Genomic DNA, 16369 nt, shown 5'->3' with positions numbered 1-16369 from the left:
TGCCTGATATACATGTCCTTCCCAACAAGCGTGCTGCGGTGTTGAAATTTTTGCGTTTTCCACATATGTTAAAGCGGTAGGGGGAAGAGTATCGTTTGTATAACGCTGTATAGGAACAAGTCAATGTCGTCTTAGTTAGACGGGTGTAATATGTAAATCAGGTAACCATATCTGAGTACATTAGCGTACAAGCAATCAAGAATATTCAGAGGTATATTATGTAATACGCTGGTATTTTCAATACTTTGTAAGGCAATCGAAAATTATAATTTCACAAACGTTGTTATACAGAATATTGCAAGGTGGCAATTAATTACCTTTCTCAAACGTAACGTTGTTCCACTGGGCTATCCTGACGTCACCCGGGCTTGTGACGTAAATAGTGGCCTGGTTGTGAAAAAAGTCCGGATGTAAAATACAATTTCTGGACGAAAGCATTAATATTTATTTTCCTTATTCAGACACTGTTACACATTCCCTATTTTTTCTCTAAGAACAAAATTTCCGTGTTTTGTTGCTTCCTTGGTTTTGGGGTCAAAGTACAGTTTCAAAACTTCGAAAATAGGGAGATTAACAATGACATAATATTGTAGTATGAACATAGTTTGAGCCCATACCAATGTGAAATATATCTGAGAACATTCCCTGAATAATTATCAGGTATGTGAGGTCCCAAAGTAGAATATCCATCAACATCATTGCAGCGATGATGAAAACTATAGCAATATTTTATGTTCTCAAAATTTCTTGTTTTGGAGTTTTATTTGAAATACTGTTGGCAAAAATTCGAACTGCTTGAATCGAAACTGCACAACACGCGTCCAGGAATATGCCGCGAAATATAATCGAACACGTATGACTTTGTTCAATCTTCATTTACCAGACATATTTTGCTTAAATGACCCCTGAAAAAAAACAAAAAAAAACAACATGTTTTTAAAAAGTGGCTGGGACACGCCTGCCAAAAACAAAATTACGCAAAACAATTGTTTAGTGCAATATTGACGGCGCGAGACGCGATTTAGTCGGCAGTCACCTCCTTTCCACTTTTTTTCTCTCTTTTCATTTCGGGCGCGTGGAGGAGACATGGATCGGCTTCCCCTTCACGACCGAGATGGTCATTCCGGAATGACCCGTGATGTCATGGACAAATATCTCCGCCAATATTGCTCTACTTTTTCTTTCGCGTAAAATGTATTTCTCGACACGCGTGTCCCAACCATACTGTTTTAAAGAAACTTCTTTTTCTTTTCAGGGTCCTTTTAAGATGAACATTTACAAATACGTTTTTTTTAGTTCATATAATATGGCTATATCCTAATATTTTGATTATGCAGAGATTCAAGACCACACACCTGAACATCTGTGACAGGCTTTAGTTCATTGTTTATTGGCAGGACCCGCAATTGAACTGAAAACAAACAAAGAGCGAAAAATGAAGTAGTGAGCTGTTTTCAATAAAGACAAAAAGGCAAAGTTTCTAAGACCCTGTTCTAGTATTAGCGATGGCCTTCAACAAGGTACGCAAAAAGTTCGCACATTAAAAAGATATTGCCAACAGAGCTGCAGTGGCAAAGGACGGTGCCAAGTTTCTTTGATAATGAAGTGAACCAGAATACGATGTGATCGAGCACTTTCATTGGTAGAGAATACTTACGTAGAAAATAGTTGCACATGTTGCATGATTATTTTGCATTTATTGCCCTTTCCTCTAATGGGTTATTTTTCTCTTTAAAGGCCCGTTCACACTCTTGCGACCGAGTAAGACCGTCAGAGACCAGACCGGTTTTTAAGCCTCTTGTGATCTCTTAGGACCAGCTCCACTGCAGCGCATCCGGTCCTAAGAAGTAGCAAAAGGCTTAAAATCCGGTCTGGTCTCTCTCGGTCCTACTCACTCGCAAGAGTGTGAACGGCGCTTAAGGGTATTGCTTACACTATCAATAGACAAAACGGATATGAGAAAACAGATTGCGGTAGGGGCTCACCACATTTATGCTAAATGCAACTCTCTCGGTATATTCATGATGCCCTAAATCTTTATAACGTGGTGCCTTAGTGTCCAGTGCTGTTTTCAATAAGGAAGACATCGACTAAGCGTGAGAATTAAACAGTTGATGCAATATTAAAGAAAAAGTTCCTCTAACCCTTTCTCCCACACAAATTGATGCAACCATTTTACATACAATATGCACTATTGATATGATGTAATGTCGAAGTGTCCGTAGTAATCACGCCCTTCTCACAATAGGCTTGTACTCATCACAAGTTTGCAACACCTAACATGTCTAAAACACAGGATATGCCTAAACACTGAGGTGAGTTTGGTTTTGAAGTTTATAATTCGGATCTCACCTCAACCCATCACTTCCTAAATGATAACGACAAAAAAATGTTAAGATACTATTTTTATCGTTTTGTATAGGATAATCGCTATTTTTCTCACTGGGTATTTGTACAGCTCAAATTCAAACTTAAGTATTCCTAGGAGTCAAGAAATGCATTTTGCACAAACGCCTGAGAGTTTCATCAAAATCCTTTATCAACAAATAGGTGCCATGGGCCAGGTGGATCCTCTTAAGAACGGGAGATTATGTTGATGTAGCACTTAGAACTCACTCGTCACATATGAGACAACCATAATCATCATCTTAATCTTCACTTTTTCATTTCACAACTAGCTGGAGTGGTTCTGAGTGGTGCACAACAAACATAACACCTTTAAACAAAATAAGCTATGAAAGTAGCTGTCATGACGCGCATTTACTTGAAGACTATAGCAATATTCATTTTGTATTAGGCAGTCAATTACCAAGCTGTTTTCCCCAAACTTGATTCTGATTCTCTGGTTGACTTTTCATTTGATCAAGTGACCCGAGAATACGACCAGCGCCGTGGGCATGACATACGCAGTGTTTTTTTTTTTTTTGTTCTTTTTTTTTTCATTTTTGGTTTTACATAAACCTGAACCGTCTCTGTTCAGCGATTTAGAGCCCGTATACGCTCCCAAAGTAAGTTTGTTGAAGTTTTCACATGTTTGTGTTACCAGGTAATTGCAAGAAATAAAAACTAGGCTAAAGCTCGGCCTCTGTGACTTGGTTTGAGTTTCAATATCAATATTTCCCTCTGACATGCAATCTATTTTGTGCGCGTACGGCTAGCATATATTTTTCCGAAGATAACAAGCGTCTCAAGTATATCGTCTTGTATATAAATTAGATGGTAACGTATATCAATATATTTATTTAAAAACAAACTGCGTCTGAGGAAAAATACATGAGTGGGTTGACACGATGTGTGGGCTTATCTCTTTTCGTCACCCGTAGTCGTGTTTTACCAGAAGAAACGTTTTGCAACCTTCTATATTTGTATTTGAGGGTCTATTGCCGTGTGCGTGGCGGAGTTGGCAACGTACGCGGCTGCCATGAGAAGGAACGGGGTTGGAACACCTCACGGCAAGATTCTTTTTTTTTCTATCGATTTTTGCTCTTCTGGATGGTGCATCCTTCTCTGCCATCGTGTGTTCTTGTTCAGAACCTCCATGAACGTACTGAGTGTATAAAAGCAAAAATAAAGAGCTGCGTTGGGTCAGTCACCCTTCTTTTTATGCCGCAGGATGCGCGATGTCTCTCTGTTTAGTTTTGTAGGAATAGCTGTCTATATTAAGTAATGTTCAGTTTTAATTTCTTGCCTTATTTTTAGTAATGACACTACGTACTTAAATATTGCAAGGCAATTTCTGAAATAAATACGTTTCAAACATTTATCTTAAAATGTAAGCAGAATTTGTCTTACCTTTTTGCCCTGGTTTGTATAGTGCCTTGTCGGTCTGAATGAGCACGTTGGTTTTCGACTTCTGGAAGTCTATTTCTTTTTTGTCACCGAAGATATAGGACCCAAAAGTTCCATTTACTTCAATCTTCGCCTGGCTGTCTATGTGCTTTGGTACCTTGAATGGAAGAAAGGTGCTTTCCCCTAGAACAAAATGAAAATGTGATTCGTATATTATTGCCCGAGAGCTCATGGTAGGTGTGCTTTGAATCCTACCGAATAATTTGTAAAAAGCCCTAAAACCAAAACAAAAAACAGATCGAACAGTACATCGATATAGCAAGACTGGTAAGTATTAAAGTGAGTTTAAACGAACAAATGCTTGCGGGAGAACAGGTTATAGATGTTGAATAAAGCAAATCAAATTTACGAAATGGTACAGAATACATTTGTGTCAAATGCGTCATATACTAGGTGATTTTAGGCCTTACATTAAGCATTAAAGTAAGTAGTCATTGCCAGCCAAACGCAGTGCGGTCAGATGAGTTATACAGATAGGTGGATATAATACATCGGGCTAATCGTCAAGGTAAGTAGGGTAATTAACCAGAATTGTGTAGTCAAGTTCTTTTTAGTGAAGATAATACTTCTGCTTTCAAATACAAAGCTGTTGAGTGTAAATAAAAAAATTACTACATGACACCATTCTAGAAAAATTTGGAGCGCGTGAGTAGCGCGCTAATGCGCTAAACTATATATATATATATATATATATATATATATATATATATATATATATATATCGCGCGCAAAGGCTTTCGTTGAGAAGACGTGCCTGCGCAGTTTTCCCGTGTCTTATATTTCGGGTTTTCGCACCGTTAGCTCTGTGCTTGTTCCACCAGGGGCAACCTTAGCGCACAACCGTCCTTCCCATATTTAAAATATTTATAAAAATGACAAATTTAGTTGCTTTCGATGACGCTCAGCAAGTTTCTAATTGGAACCACATGTATATTTCACTAGTTAAAAAGTTCATTAACACAATTGATTAAATTTTATAACTTATCGGGACGATTAGTCCTCTACATTTTGCCCTCCACGCCGTATTACGCACCCGCACATATACTACAGAGTGTCCCAAGCGGGCCCTTAGCTGTAAGACGAGCCGGAAAAATCAGCTCCTGCGCATAGAAAGCTCATACTTTCACAGAATGCGCACTGAGCATGTCTGTTTTATGAAACAAACTTTCAAGGCGCAGTTATTTTTTTTCTTTTTTTTTTAAGAATGCTTGAAAGCAATTTTTCAAAGTCAAGGTTTGGCATGCTCAAAGACGACCAAGTTACTTGTGACGCAAGCTCTAGACATGTGCAACGAGCAGACAACACCGTGCTTTGTCTGTTTGCTACACATATCGGGAAATAGCGCCACAAGAAAATAGAGTCGCTATCTCGGTCGTCTGCGAAGGGCCTAACATTCGCTTTGGCAGCATGCTTGCTGCTATTACGTACTAGAAGAAAACTGCGTCTTTACATTTTACACGGTAAAACGTGCCTGTTCAGTGCGCATTCGGTGAAAGTTTGAGCTTTCTATGCGCATGCGCCAATTTTTTCCGGCTTGTTTTACAGCGGAGTGTTTGCTTGAGACAGCCTATTTCTAAATACTGTGCTCCCGCGGGTAGGATTTATATGCAGACAAACAAGAGTGAGATGGCAAATACAACTAATAATGTTGGCACTTAACTTAAGATAGGGGAATTAAATTTGTTTAATAGGTAACCTGACGATATAATAAGCCCCCTTTTGCATAGCTTGAATTGAAGTTTCATCTAGGCTGATAATGCAATGGATACATAACGATATTCTATATGACGTTAATTAACATTGCCTAACGATTAAACAATCGCAGTTTCCATTTTTTGGGTTGTGAAGAAAGATAATAGCTTGGGCGTAAAGCTGCAGAAAGTGAAGCTCGACGAGGTCCTGTCTCCGAGCACAAACAAATGCGCTATGTGATGTAGCAGTAGAAATAACTGAAAACGTTGCTTACTACCGTAAGAAGTTGATAGGGCTCTTTACAAGAGTACAAGAATTATGAATGGAGCAACCCCGTCGTGTTTATCTCAAAGGGCGGGTGACTGTCTCACCGCAACCCATCCTGTCAGACTTGAAACTTCAAAAACACGCACGGACGCACGCACGCACGCACACACACACACACACGCGCGGGCGCACGCACACACGCACGTACGCACACACAGACGCCCACACGCACACAAACGCACCCACACGAACACACACCCACGCACGCGCACGCACGCGGACGTCAACGCACGCGGACAGACACACACGCGCGCGCGCGTACACACAAGCACACGCACTTACGCACGCACACACATACATACACACACACACACCGATCTGCACTCTGAACAACAAAGTAAATTATGGCAGCAAAAACATCTATTGAGAGCGTTAGGATGAAACACCTATTGAATTACATTAGAAGCATATCAATAAAGGAAATGTGAGATCGTATAAAGAAAACACGTTATAGCATGACACGTACAGAACGGTGAAAAGCAAGAATAGAATCTCGAATCCTCCGATCCGTGCATTCTTTGAAAGCCCTCACATTGAAAGGCATCGACGATGCTTGCTCAGCGACTCGCGGATTTTCTGAAGCGGCTTTAAAAGCTTCGCACACAGAAGGAGCGCCAACGTATCAAAGGAGACACGGGCGCAGAAAGGCGGTTGTCAGGCAGCTTACCGTTTTTGATGTCGTATTCCTGTTCAGCGAGCACTACGCTGTCGTTGTTGTACTTTAGGAGCCGTACAGAAACCTTGCCGTCGTCCTTAACATCGGTTAGGGTCAGCCGGAACAGCGCCTCCGTTTCGCTTCGGAGGATTTTGGGCGCTGTGAAGATGAACCCTCTGTACAGAAAAGAGCAGGTAATGATATTTTAGGAGGTATTTACTGAACGCAGAGAAGCCTTTTGAGTTGTAGTTTAACATCTGAAAATTGCCAATGACGGCATTTAGACGTCAAAAGACTTTGCTGTGTATATATACAAGGGTGCAAACATATCTAGAATTTGTAGCTCTGCCAGACCACCAACCACAAAGCTTTCCTTGGTAAGGTTATCTGGCGCACACTAGATAAACACTAGATAAACTCTAGAAAAACAAAACCATTAGTACTTTATTTGGTCATCATACTCGGTAATTGGCTTAAACATATGATGGCAACTGTTTAAAAAAGCAGGTTTATATGGCCAAGCCCGCAGTCAGACTGTCCTTCAATTTTTTTGTAAATATTATTAAAGAATAGGGCAGATTAAATGTCTGAAAATACCCTAAATGTCGGCTTGTTTTGCTGTTAGAATGAGGTCGTTTTTCTGAAGAAAAACAGAAGGACGCGTACAAAGGATATCTCTTTGACGCTTGTAAATATAGCAGTCCTGATATTTTCCAGCGAGGCGCTTAGAACTCAAATAATTGACTGCCATCAAATTATCCTAGCCAGTAAGATAAGCACGTATTATTGGGATTCTACAATCTGTCCTCGAATGGCTAAATATTAAATAAACCTTTTTCCTCAATAAGCGCGAGCGTAATCATAGAATAGAAATCCCCTGTGCGTCCGGGAGAGAAAAACCTCTTAGAGAACGCTCAGTGATTTGGGGTCCGATATTGCTACAAAATTTAGACCACTGTTAACCCCCGATGGAAATTATTAATTTGCATCAAAGAAGCACGCCCATTCTCTAATTTGCTGTCTTGATTTCCTTTCAGCATGCGCAAAAAGAGTTAGAATTCATTTATGACTTGGATCTCCTTGACCCTTTACAGATATAAGATACGCGCAACAGAACTTGCGTTTTCACATCATATAAACTGATAAATATGGATGACACTTGAACAAGTGTTTCCAGGGTTAGGAGTAAATTAGTGAAATTGAATAAATGGTGTTAGAAGTTGGATAAAAATGTCAACTTGAACTAAATTAGTTCAATATTAGACTAATGTGTATTAAAACGATAATACTTAGATATGTTCTTAACTTTGTGGTACAGTGTGGATTCAGGAATCCTGGCGAAGTTTTATCTCGACGTAATCCTATTTTTATCGTAGACGATTTTTCAAGTTTTGAGGTATGAAAACTCACCCTTGAACGTAACTGGCTGCTACGGCGGCAGAAATCAAAAGAACACTTGCAAGGGACATGGCTGGCCTGTGCTCGCTTGGTGGCTGCCTGAAATAAAAAAGATCAATCGAACTTTTGTTACAAAAAGTCACCGAAATAACCACATATTTACTTACGATAATCAAATAACGATTAACGAATAATCGAATAACAGTTAGGCAGAAAAGAGTTAGTACCAAGAAAGAGAATAAATTAAATTGAGAAAAAAAGACCCACCGGCAAGTGGAAGACAAAAACACAGCACTGTTTCCACTTACTATTGCTTGCTACAGTATTTTTTTTGGCTGTTGTTTTACTTTTTTTGTGCAGCTGGTTAGCCAACTGGACATTTTCTACATAAATGGTGTCCCACGCGGTCCTTCCGCTGGGAATCAAGTCGGAAATATCGGCGCCTTCCCAGAGAAAGTTCCCATTTTCATTAAATGTACACTACATAGGTCAGTTTTACAACATGAAATTGGAAGTTGTAGTTTTCTTCATATAAAAAACAGAACAAAAACTTGTCAAAGCCATCGTTGATCGCATTCACAAACGACCCAGCTAGATATGCTAATTACTTGTGGCGCCATCTTCGGATAGGCGAAGCGAGCAAAAGACGCACCCTGTTTTATGCTCGCTGGACCTATCGGAAGTAATTTGCGTCGATAACTCGGGCGTCCGCGAATGCGCCCAACGTTGACTTTGGCAAGTTATTTGCTCTCGATATTTACGGGAAAACAGCTACGTCTTGCAATATCACCCTGCAAAACGGACCTACTCAGTGCACATTCGGTGAAAATGAGCTTTCTTTGTCTAAGCGAAGTGTCGGCTTGAAACAGCCTATATAAGCTATATATTATAGATATGTACCCTTTATTATATTTCTGAAAAACAATCAATAAGTACATTTAATTTTAGCTTGAAGTCAATATTTTATGTATAATGTAATAATTAGAATTGTTTATGATTTATCTATTTTTCTAAATGCGTTTACACTGACAACGTGAGCTTAAAACTTATCAAGGGAACTTTTGTAAACGCTACGCTGCTTGAGGACATTGAATTGTAATCGTGCTTTCCAAGCAGCTATTGCCTATCGGTAAAATAAATACGAGACATATAAGAATGAGAAATAGCAGAATATGAGAACTGTCCCAATATAAAAAAAGAAACTATAACACAGGCATGTCTAGTGCATTACGAGTTCAAGTGATTGTGTTTCTTGCCTGACTATCTTGCCATAGTGACCTTAGTTTTGACGCAACAGTCAGTTGGATCCACTTCGCCTTAACTGATTAGATGATACCTCGGTCGCAGTTGTAATAAAGGTGCCAGAGAATAAAATTTAATATGCTCACCTTCCACGGCACAATAACGCCCACTACTTCTTGTTTTCGATCCTCGTCGTCTATCCTTATTAGAAAGACGGATACAATCCTTCAATGCGCCCGTCGACAGCGCGATCAATAAAGGAGCGCCGCAGCACCAACTTCCCCATACCTCCGCATACGATAAAAGGGACAAAAAGGGGACCCAGCTCCCGTTCGCCGAAAGCCCTGCGTGTGAAGCATTAACGAAGCTTCATTCAGAATTCCCGCAGCGGATCGTTAGGCGAGTTTTGTGCCAGGTCCCGATTGAATTCGGGACGTCCACGGTCTCAGTAACGGCCTTTTTTTCTCCAAAAAAAGAAAACAAACCAAACAAACGTCTTCAATGGGTCGCGTTGTTTAGAATGAGAACTTTCGACGGTCCGTCCTCGTATCCCGAGGACCTTGCGGCGTGCCAAAAACACCGTTGTTCCCCGTTTCCGCTTGTTGGCTCGCGTGGAGCCTTAATTATGCAGGGCCCTTCACCGGTAGCCCGCTTTTGTGCTCGGGAGCGGGAAAACTTTCGGGAGTAGTTTGGCGCCACGGTTGTAGGGAAGAGCCAGAGGGTTTGTTGGCTCCAGCGACGCCATGCTGTGTTAGTTCGGAAGTCTCTGATCCAGCGATGCATACCGCCACTTTCAGGTATGAACGAGGCAAAATCAATTGGTGTATCGGCATGGAAACAAAAAAATGGCCGACTCATGCGTTGGGCTATTCTAAGACAAAAATAAATATGCCAGTATAGCTTATATTAGCTGTTTCAGAATCACTCAGAGATCCAACCAATACAATCTATTAAGTGAGTGTATCGAGCAATGGAGCCCGGAAAAGATGGCTTTATTTAAATGAGGAGGTTTACTACTCTCCAAGGTGTGTGACCGCTTAAATCTGGTTTCCAGATATGCCATTGAGTTTAACTAATCGCAATACAAAAGAATGCGTTCCGCAATGAGTTGTTGGGCGTATCTCGGTAAGCATTGTGACCACACGGTAGCAAGTTGTCCTACGCGGTCATTACGCTGTCGGTGATACTCAAAAGCAAAAGTTCCATTCTTAAACTAAAACGCCTAAGGACAGGGACAAAAGAAAATGACCCGTCCTGTTAGTCATTTTCTGTTAGAATCTATTTTCATCTTTCCCAGTCTTTAACCATTTTACGTTAAGAATGTTGGAACCAACTAGCCGAAATTGCCGTCCAAATATTTGTACCAACCGTACATGTTTACGTTACACTCTCTGGCTTATTGCAGACTTCATATCTGAGAAATGTTAGGCTTCGTGCTTTTCCGATCTTCTTTCGTAAATCCAACTGGTTTCCAAGTGTTAATCTGAGAAGGTTGAACAATAAACCAGCCATTTGGCCAGCCCGGTTCAGTCCACAAAATTGTGCAGATGTTGGAACAAAAAAAAAAAGTAACCCGAAACCCAATCTTATAACCAGGGGATTACTTTTGAGCTCAATATTGACGCTGTTGTATACCTGGTAAAGTACATTTTCCCACTACCTTAATTAACTCCAACAAGAACCGCTTAGATGAATACAGTATCCGCCATCTGTTACATTTGTTTCCGCTCTTTATCATTCTTATAATGATGCTCACATTCTAGATTTTATTCTCATCAATTACACCTATGGAGTTTCTGAACTTGTGCTTCTGAGCGCGCTAATCTCTTAACAGGCGTCGAGGCATAGAAGTAGGAAGAAGAGGAGTCGACAAACAGGCTCAAACCAGCTAAACGAGAAAACCCCAAGTAAAGCCGGTAGCAGCGGTCGCGGTTCGTTGGGAATGCCCCCGCAGGTGATCACAACAGTTGGCACCGAATCTACTGTTCTTTCATTCCAACATAATCTTTTGGTTTTGTCCGTTTTTGGCCATCGTTGGCGGTGTGTCCCTCCAAACCCGATGTCTCCTACGGCTTCCCCTCTGGTGGCGTCACGTCGCCTCCGAATGATTCTTATCCCCGTAAGTTCAGGCCTCTCTTGAAAAAAAACAACAACTGGAAACGTGGTCTTTTTTGCTCGTACGGAAATGCCGCAAGGTTATTTTATAGTATAGTGTATAGCAACAATAAAACGTAAGATTCGGGAAAGCTCAATTTCACTGATCACTTTCCATGCGTGCATAGTATGCCATGCACTTGTTGTGGCCGAACTTCTGCGTGCATTCGTATTTCAACATTGTTGGTTCTGTTACCGAAGGATCGTATTCATAATTTGTGCCACAGATGCCGTAGGTTCTCCTCTCTAAAAAAAAAAGCTTGCGGCGCATTTTTCTCGTTGACACATCTAAAAGACATAGCTAGATCAAAGCTATATATATGTGTGAACAATAGGAACTGGATCACAACTGAACGTAACAAGCTCCTTTCGTCATATCGGTGAGCAATTTATGTTTAACACCGACAGCCGGCATTGGTGAGTTTTGGCTTCGCATCTCCGTGTGTATTTTGTGTAGGGTCGTCATGACACGGGACGCCGAAGTGTTTTATATGACGCCACAGTTTTACGTGGCGTCTCAGTGTCACGTGACGTCATGGCTTTACGTCGCATTGTCAAGTGACTTGCGGTGTCATTCAACCTCACGTGAAAACGAGATGTTAAGCGAAAAAAATTCCCATTTCAATATAGCGAGTACATTCCCCGCGCACTACTTCACCGTGACACTAAATCTGGCGGGAACTTTCTCAGCTAAATTTAGCGAGAAACTGCCCGCGTGCGGTGTGATTGTCCGTAGTCTGCGTGGTGCAGAGCGTGCAGCGCCTCGGCTGTCGCCGCAGTCATAGCCTCCTATATACGGAGAAAGCCTGGCGCGTCGCGTGAAAAGACGGCCGCCGTAAATGGGAAAGGAGGGGCGGAGAAACGGGAGCGGAGAGAACCTTGACTGCTAGCGCCACAAAAGAGCGAGCGGCCTAACGCAGAAACAATCTTTTTTTTTTTTTTTTTTTTCTTGTCGTTATCGTGGAGAGGGGAAACCTACGTCCACCCTTTCCCGTTTCTCCCTGCGCCCTTTCGAATCGCCGCGCCCGTTTCTCCCGGACTACGAAAACGACGGTGACGAAAACACAAAAACAAGCGTGGTTCGGGGAGCGGCCGCTCATGAGCCAAGCGCTCGCTGTCTAGGTCTGCCCTGTCTGCTCTGCGCTACCATATTGGTCACCGTTCGGCGCGCTCCTTCTCTCCTTTTTCCTGCGGCCGCGCGCTCTATGGCTCCGTCGTCGATGTGCCAGGCTTTCTCCGTATAGAGGAGGCTATGCCGCAGTCCATTTGGGGGACGCGGCGGACAACCGGAAATATTGTTTTGTCCTGAGAGGAAAGAAGAGACACCACACCTTCCCTATGGCGACCTAGTTCTCAAGCAGCAGTGGAACTGCACCGTGCAAATGCGGTGCGCAATCGCGTACTTCTTTTGTAGAGGTTGTTGTGACGTCAGAACGCCGAGTTCTGATTAGCTTTGATAGAAGGATAGTGGGTAGACCTCAAGGCAGCTTGCTTTGAAGCCTACCCACTATTCTTCGGTCACAGCCAATCAGAGCTCGTCGCCTTTCTGACGCCACCGCAATTCCTGCGGAAAACACAGACGACTTGCGCACCGCATAGCCTCTTCTTTCTGCTTCCTGCATAGCGTTCCATCGTCCCTTAATTCGGCCTACCTCTTGGGCACCCCCGCTTTTCTGGTCCGAAGGGCGCGAGTCGCACAACTCAGTTGATTCTAGTTCAGTGCAAACTGGTGAGTCACTATGAGGATTATTGCGAGCTAGTCAGGCAGGCAGAATGTTCCACGTGACGTACCGCTCCCGCATTCTGTGTCCTCATCCTCCGCGCCTCCGGAACCTGATTGGTTGTAATATCTGACCCTTTTTCGGCATGGTTTATGACGTGTTAACGAGACACTTGGAGTGGAGTGTGCGTGCGTTTCCGCGGTTGCGCCTGAATTTTCCGGATAGTTGTCCGTCCGTACTTTCACGGATTTGACGGATTGCCTCAGCAATATATAGGATTAGAGCTTTTGTTTTTGCACCCAATATTTTTAGGGCTCGGGTTCCTTACATAAATTGTAAAACAGGGTACATCGCAAACCTGTAGTAGAATTGTAACATGCAATAAAGCGCGGCACAAAACCGGTCGAATTTGGAGTAAGATTGATTACTGCGCTTGACGTCCCTCTGCCTGAACTAAACGGCGCTTTTCTCTTCTGTATGGAGTAAGTCTGGTGAGTTATGTGCGACATTTTACCGGAGACATCTAGCCCGAATCCCGCAGAAGCAGTATAAAGACCAAAAGAAACGACGCTAAAATCTGGCAGTCTCAGCATAATGTTGGAATGCGTATCCGACTACTGTGTTTGGCGTCCTCTCCCGGGTATGCAACAAAAGTGGCCCTGCAGTGGCAACAAATGACGTCACAGAAGCCGGAGTGTCATGTTGTTGCCTAGCTGTCGCGATCCTGGCGGTTGAGCGTAGAAATGCTGGCAAAAAGCACGAGCGAACGCGAGTGTCGCAGTCGTCATGGCGTTTCAGGCGTCCCAACTTCCTGCTTCTGTAGCTTCCGTGGATTGACACATTGGAGAGCGACCTGAAGCAGAACAGGCGTCTGCCACATCCACCACAGCTGCTGAAACACCGCCAGGGTCGCGACCGGCGACAGCAAGACACTTGTATGACGTCATCAGGCGGAAATCGAGGGACCACTTTTTTGGACGCGGTAAACACAGCAGTCGGAGACGCCTTCCAGGCACCATACTTAGATTGTACAGCTGGAGGGCGACCTGCAACAGAGAGACGTCTTCCACATCTACTACCGCTGCCCTGTCACCGCCAGGATAGCGACCGGCCACCACGTGACACTTTTATCGTGGCAACAGGCAGCAATCGAGGGTCCAATTCTGAGGACGCGATAAACGCACCACTTGGAAACGCGTACCAGACACCATAGTCCTAGGAATGAAGAATGTGGCTTTTAAAACGGTGGGCTTAACTATAGCTCCAAATGCTGCAAAGCCAAGTGGCTGCTTCCCTGCGGCAGTCATTGTGAACTAGTGAGAGTCAACTAAAAGTTTAGTAACACTCAGAAGGAACTATATTTTCGCGAAGTACGAACAACTAGCCAAGAGGCGAAGCGAAATTGTTATTAATTTGAGAATCTAAGTTAGTGTACATAGAATAGAAAAAAAATGTGTGGAAGTGAATTTTGAACTACTGCTTGTATACATATAAAATACATACGAGATTACTCGAATAATTAAACAATAATAAGTATAGGTGAATCGCGCTCGTGACTTGGAAGATAAAACAAGAAACAGAAAACAAATATCATGCAGATACGCAGCACACCTTGGCGTCGAGGCATTTATGTGCTGACGCACCGTTTATTCGGTACCTTTGTTCGCTTTACTAGTGCATAGACATGTGGTTTATGAGGTCCGGTGATGTTTCTGTTTTTTTTTTCATTCTGTTTCATTCTTCTTTGCCAAATAATTCATTTTGCATCGCTTTCAAGCATCCGCTAATTTGGTACGCATATACTGTACGTACCAAATTCAGTAATCATACTGTACTATGCAAAGGATGAAGCAATTTTCTAATAAGCTTAAATACTGAACAAATATTGCTAATTTGCCTTTTTATTGCACTTTATATTTCTGGAATAAATTCTCAGTCCGCCGCTTTCAAAAAGACGCTAGAAATATTTTCCAATAAAATATTTGATAAAGTAATTATATATATATATATATATATATATATATATATATATATATCCATAATGCAGCATGTACCAAATCTATGGTAAGCGACAGCTTAAGGAACACATGGTTTCTCCAGTCTCCATCATTGTATTCTCGCTCCAGAGCAAATGAGATGGCTGCGTGTGCCGTTAAGAGATTCGCAGAGCAAATATTAAAGGAAGACGCGGGAACGTAATAAGCCTCTGCTTTTTAAGCTCTCATTAACTATACAGCATCCAATCCCCTTATAGATGACATTGCAACTTGCAAATAAATGAAACTGCTAACGTCAGCAATTAAAAACGTGCGTTTTGAAGAGGTACTGCCGCCTATAAGAAGCCCTACGTCTCATTACACGCAACGAGAAAGTAACTTCAAACGATCAAGTGCAGGTAGTCTGGAGGAATTTGAACTTGAGATAAGGTAGAGCTAATTAGGGAAAGTCGTGAGGCGGGCGAGATACACGTTCATGTAATTACAAACCTTGGCAGTCGCCCAAGGGAACCGACCCAGAGCCAAGGGAAAAGAAGGAGCCCGAAAAGGCAACAAAAAAACGTGCACAAAGTACAGATTCACCTCCGCCCCGGAGACCTAGCTCATGTATCTTTCATGAAGCGTTCCAAGCTCTCAAGTAAGGTATCGCTTACATCCTATTTTAGGTATTTTTCCCGTTTCCGTGTTTACACCCGTGTCTTTCCTTTTCTTTTTTTCTTTTTCGCTTTGCTGCGTAATTGAGTTTGGCAAATTGTCGTAATTTTTACTTGCTACCTATAGACTCTTCCTGATTATGTCTTCTGTTTCCTTTATATGTCTCGTACATTTTAGCAAGAAAGTCTTTCTATGTATGCAGCGACAGAGGTTTGTTTGAAAAGAACATCGGTAGCATTTTGCGCATTTGATAGAAAGCATTACTGTCAAAGAGAAACACCTACTGCTCACTGCACATTCCTGTATTGCTGTTAATTAAATTGCGGGCTTTCGGCAATGCCTGAGATCACTAGAAATCGAAGACTGCTTGGACTTAATAGCTTTCTGTGGTTATCTGCAGAAACAAGGCCAAACCGTCGTTTTCGCGCATCTCACTTTTCCCAATGGTTGGACGCGCTTGTAAGCCAAAATGACAGAGCATTTTTAATTACACATAAACTCAATTTATTTTAAATTAAACTATACACTCCAAGAAATTTGAGGCATCTGCTTTCCTGCAGATGATTTGCTAGAACCAATAGCTGAAATCTACAGAACGAGTTATGCGCATGATGAGGCGGAACGTATGTTTAGGTCTAGACAGCAGTAGGCGCTGTGTCACTGAGCAAGACGCTTCACCA

General features: G+C 42.2%; 1 protein-coding gene across 6 annotated transcripts in view; it reads right to left on the bottom strand.

Moving 5' to 3' along the window:
* LOC8043417 (alpha-2-macroglobulin-like protein 1) overlaps positions 1-16369 on the bottom strand; it is a 175308-nt gene that overhangs the window by 61109 nt on the left and 97830 nt on the right. For all 6 annotated transcript variants that reach the window (XM_040502886.2, XM_029978569.4, XM_040502887.2 and 3 more), the window contains exons 3-7: positions 7934-8020; positions 6536-6699; positions 3793-3972; positions 1356-1411; positions 318-387 (exon numbers count right to left, since the gene is read on the bottom strand). In XM_040502886.2, coding sequence (XP_040358820.1) covers positions 318-387; positions 1356-1411; positions 3793-3972; positions 6536-6699; positions 7934-7992 — 529 coding nt within the window. In that variant the 5' untranslated portion in view covers positions 7993-8020. The remainder of the gene's footprint in view (positions 1-317; positions 388-1355; positions 1412-3792; positions 3973-6535; positions 6700-7933; positions 8021-16369) is intronic.

The sequence above is a fragment of the Ixodes scapularis genome, unplaced genomic scaffold, assembly GCF_016920785.2.
Source record: "Ixodes scapularis isolate PalLabHiFi unplaced genomic scaffold, ASM1692078v2 PGA_scaffold11__112_contigs__length_91849675, whole genome shotgun sequence".
Taxonomy (NCBI): Eukaryota; Metazoa; Arthropoda; class Arachnida; order Ixodida; family Ixodidae; genus Ixodes; species Ixodes scapularis.
The sequence above is the reverse complement of the archived record's forward strand: the minus strand, read 5'-3'. Positions and strand labels throughout refer to the sequence as shown.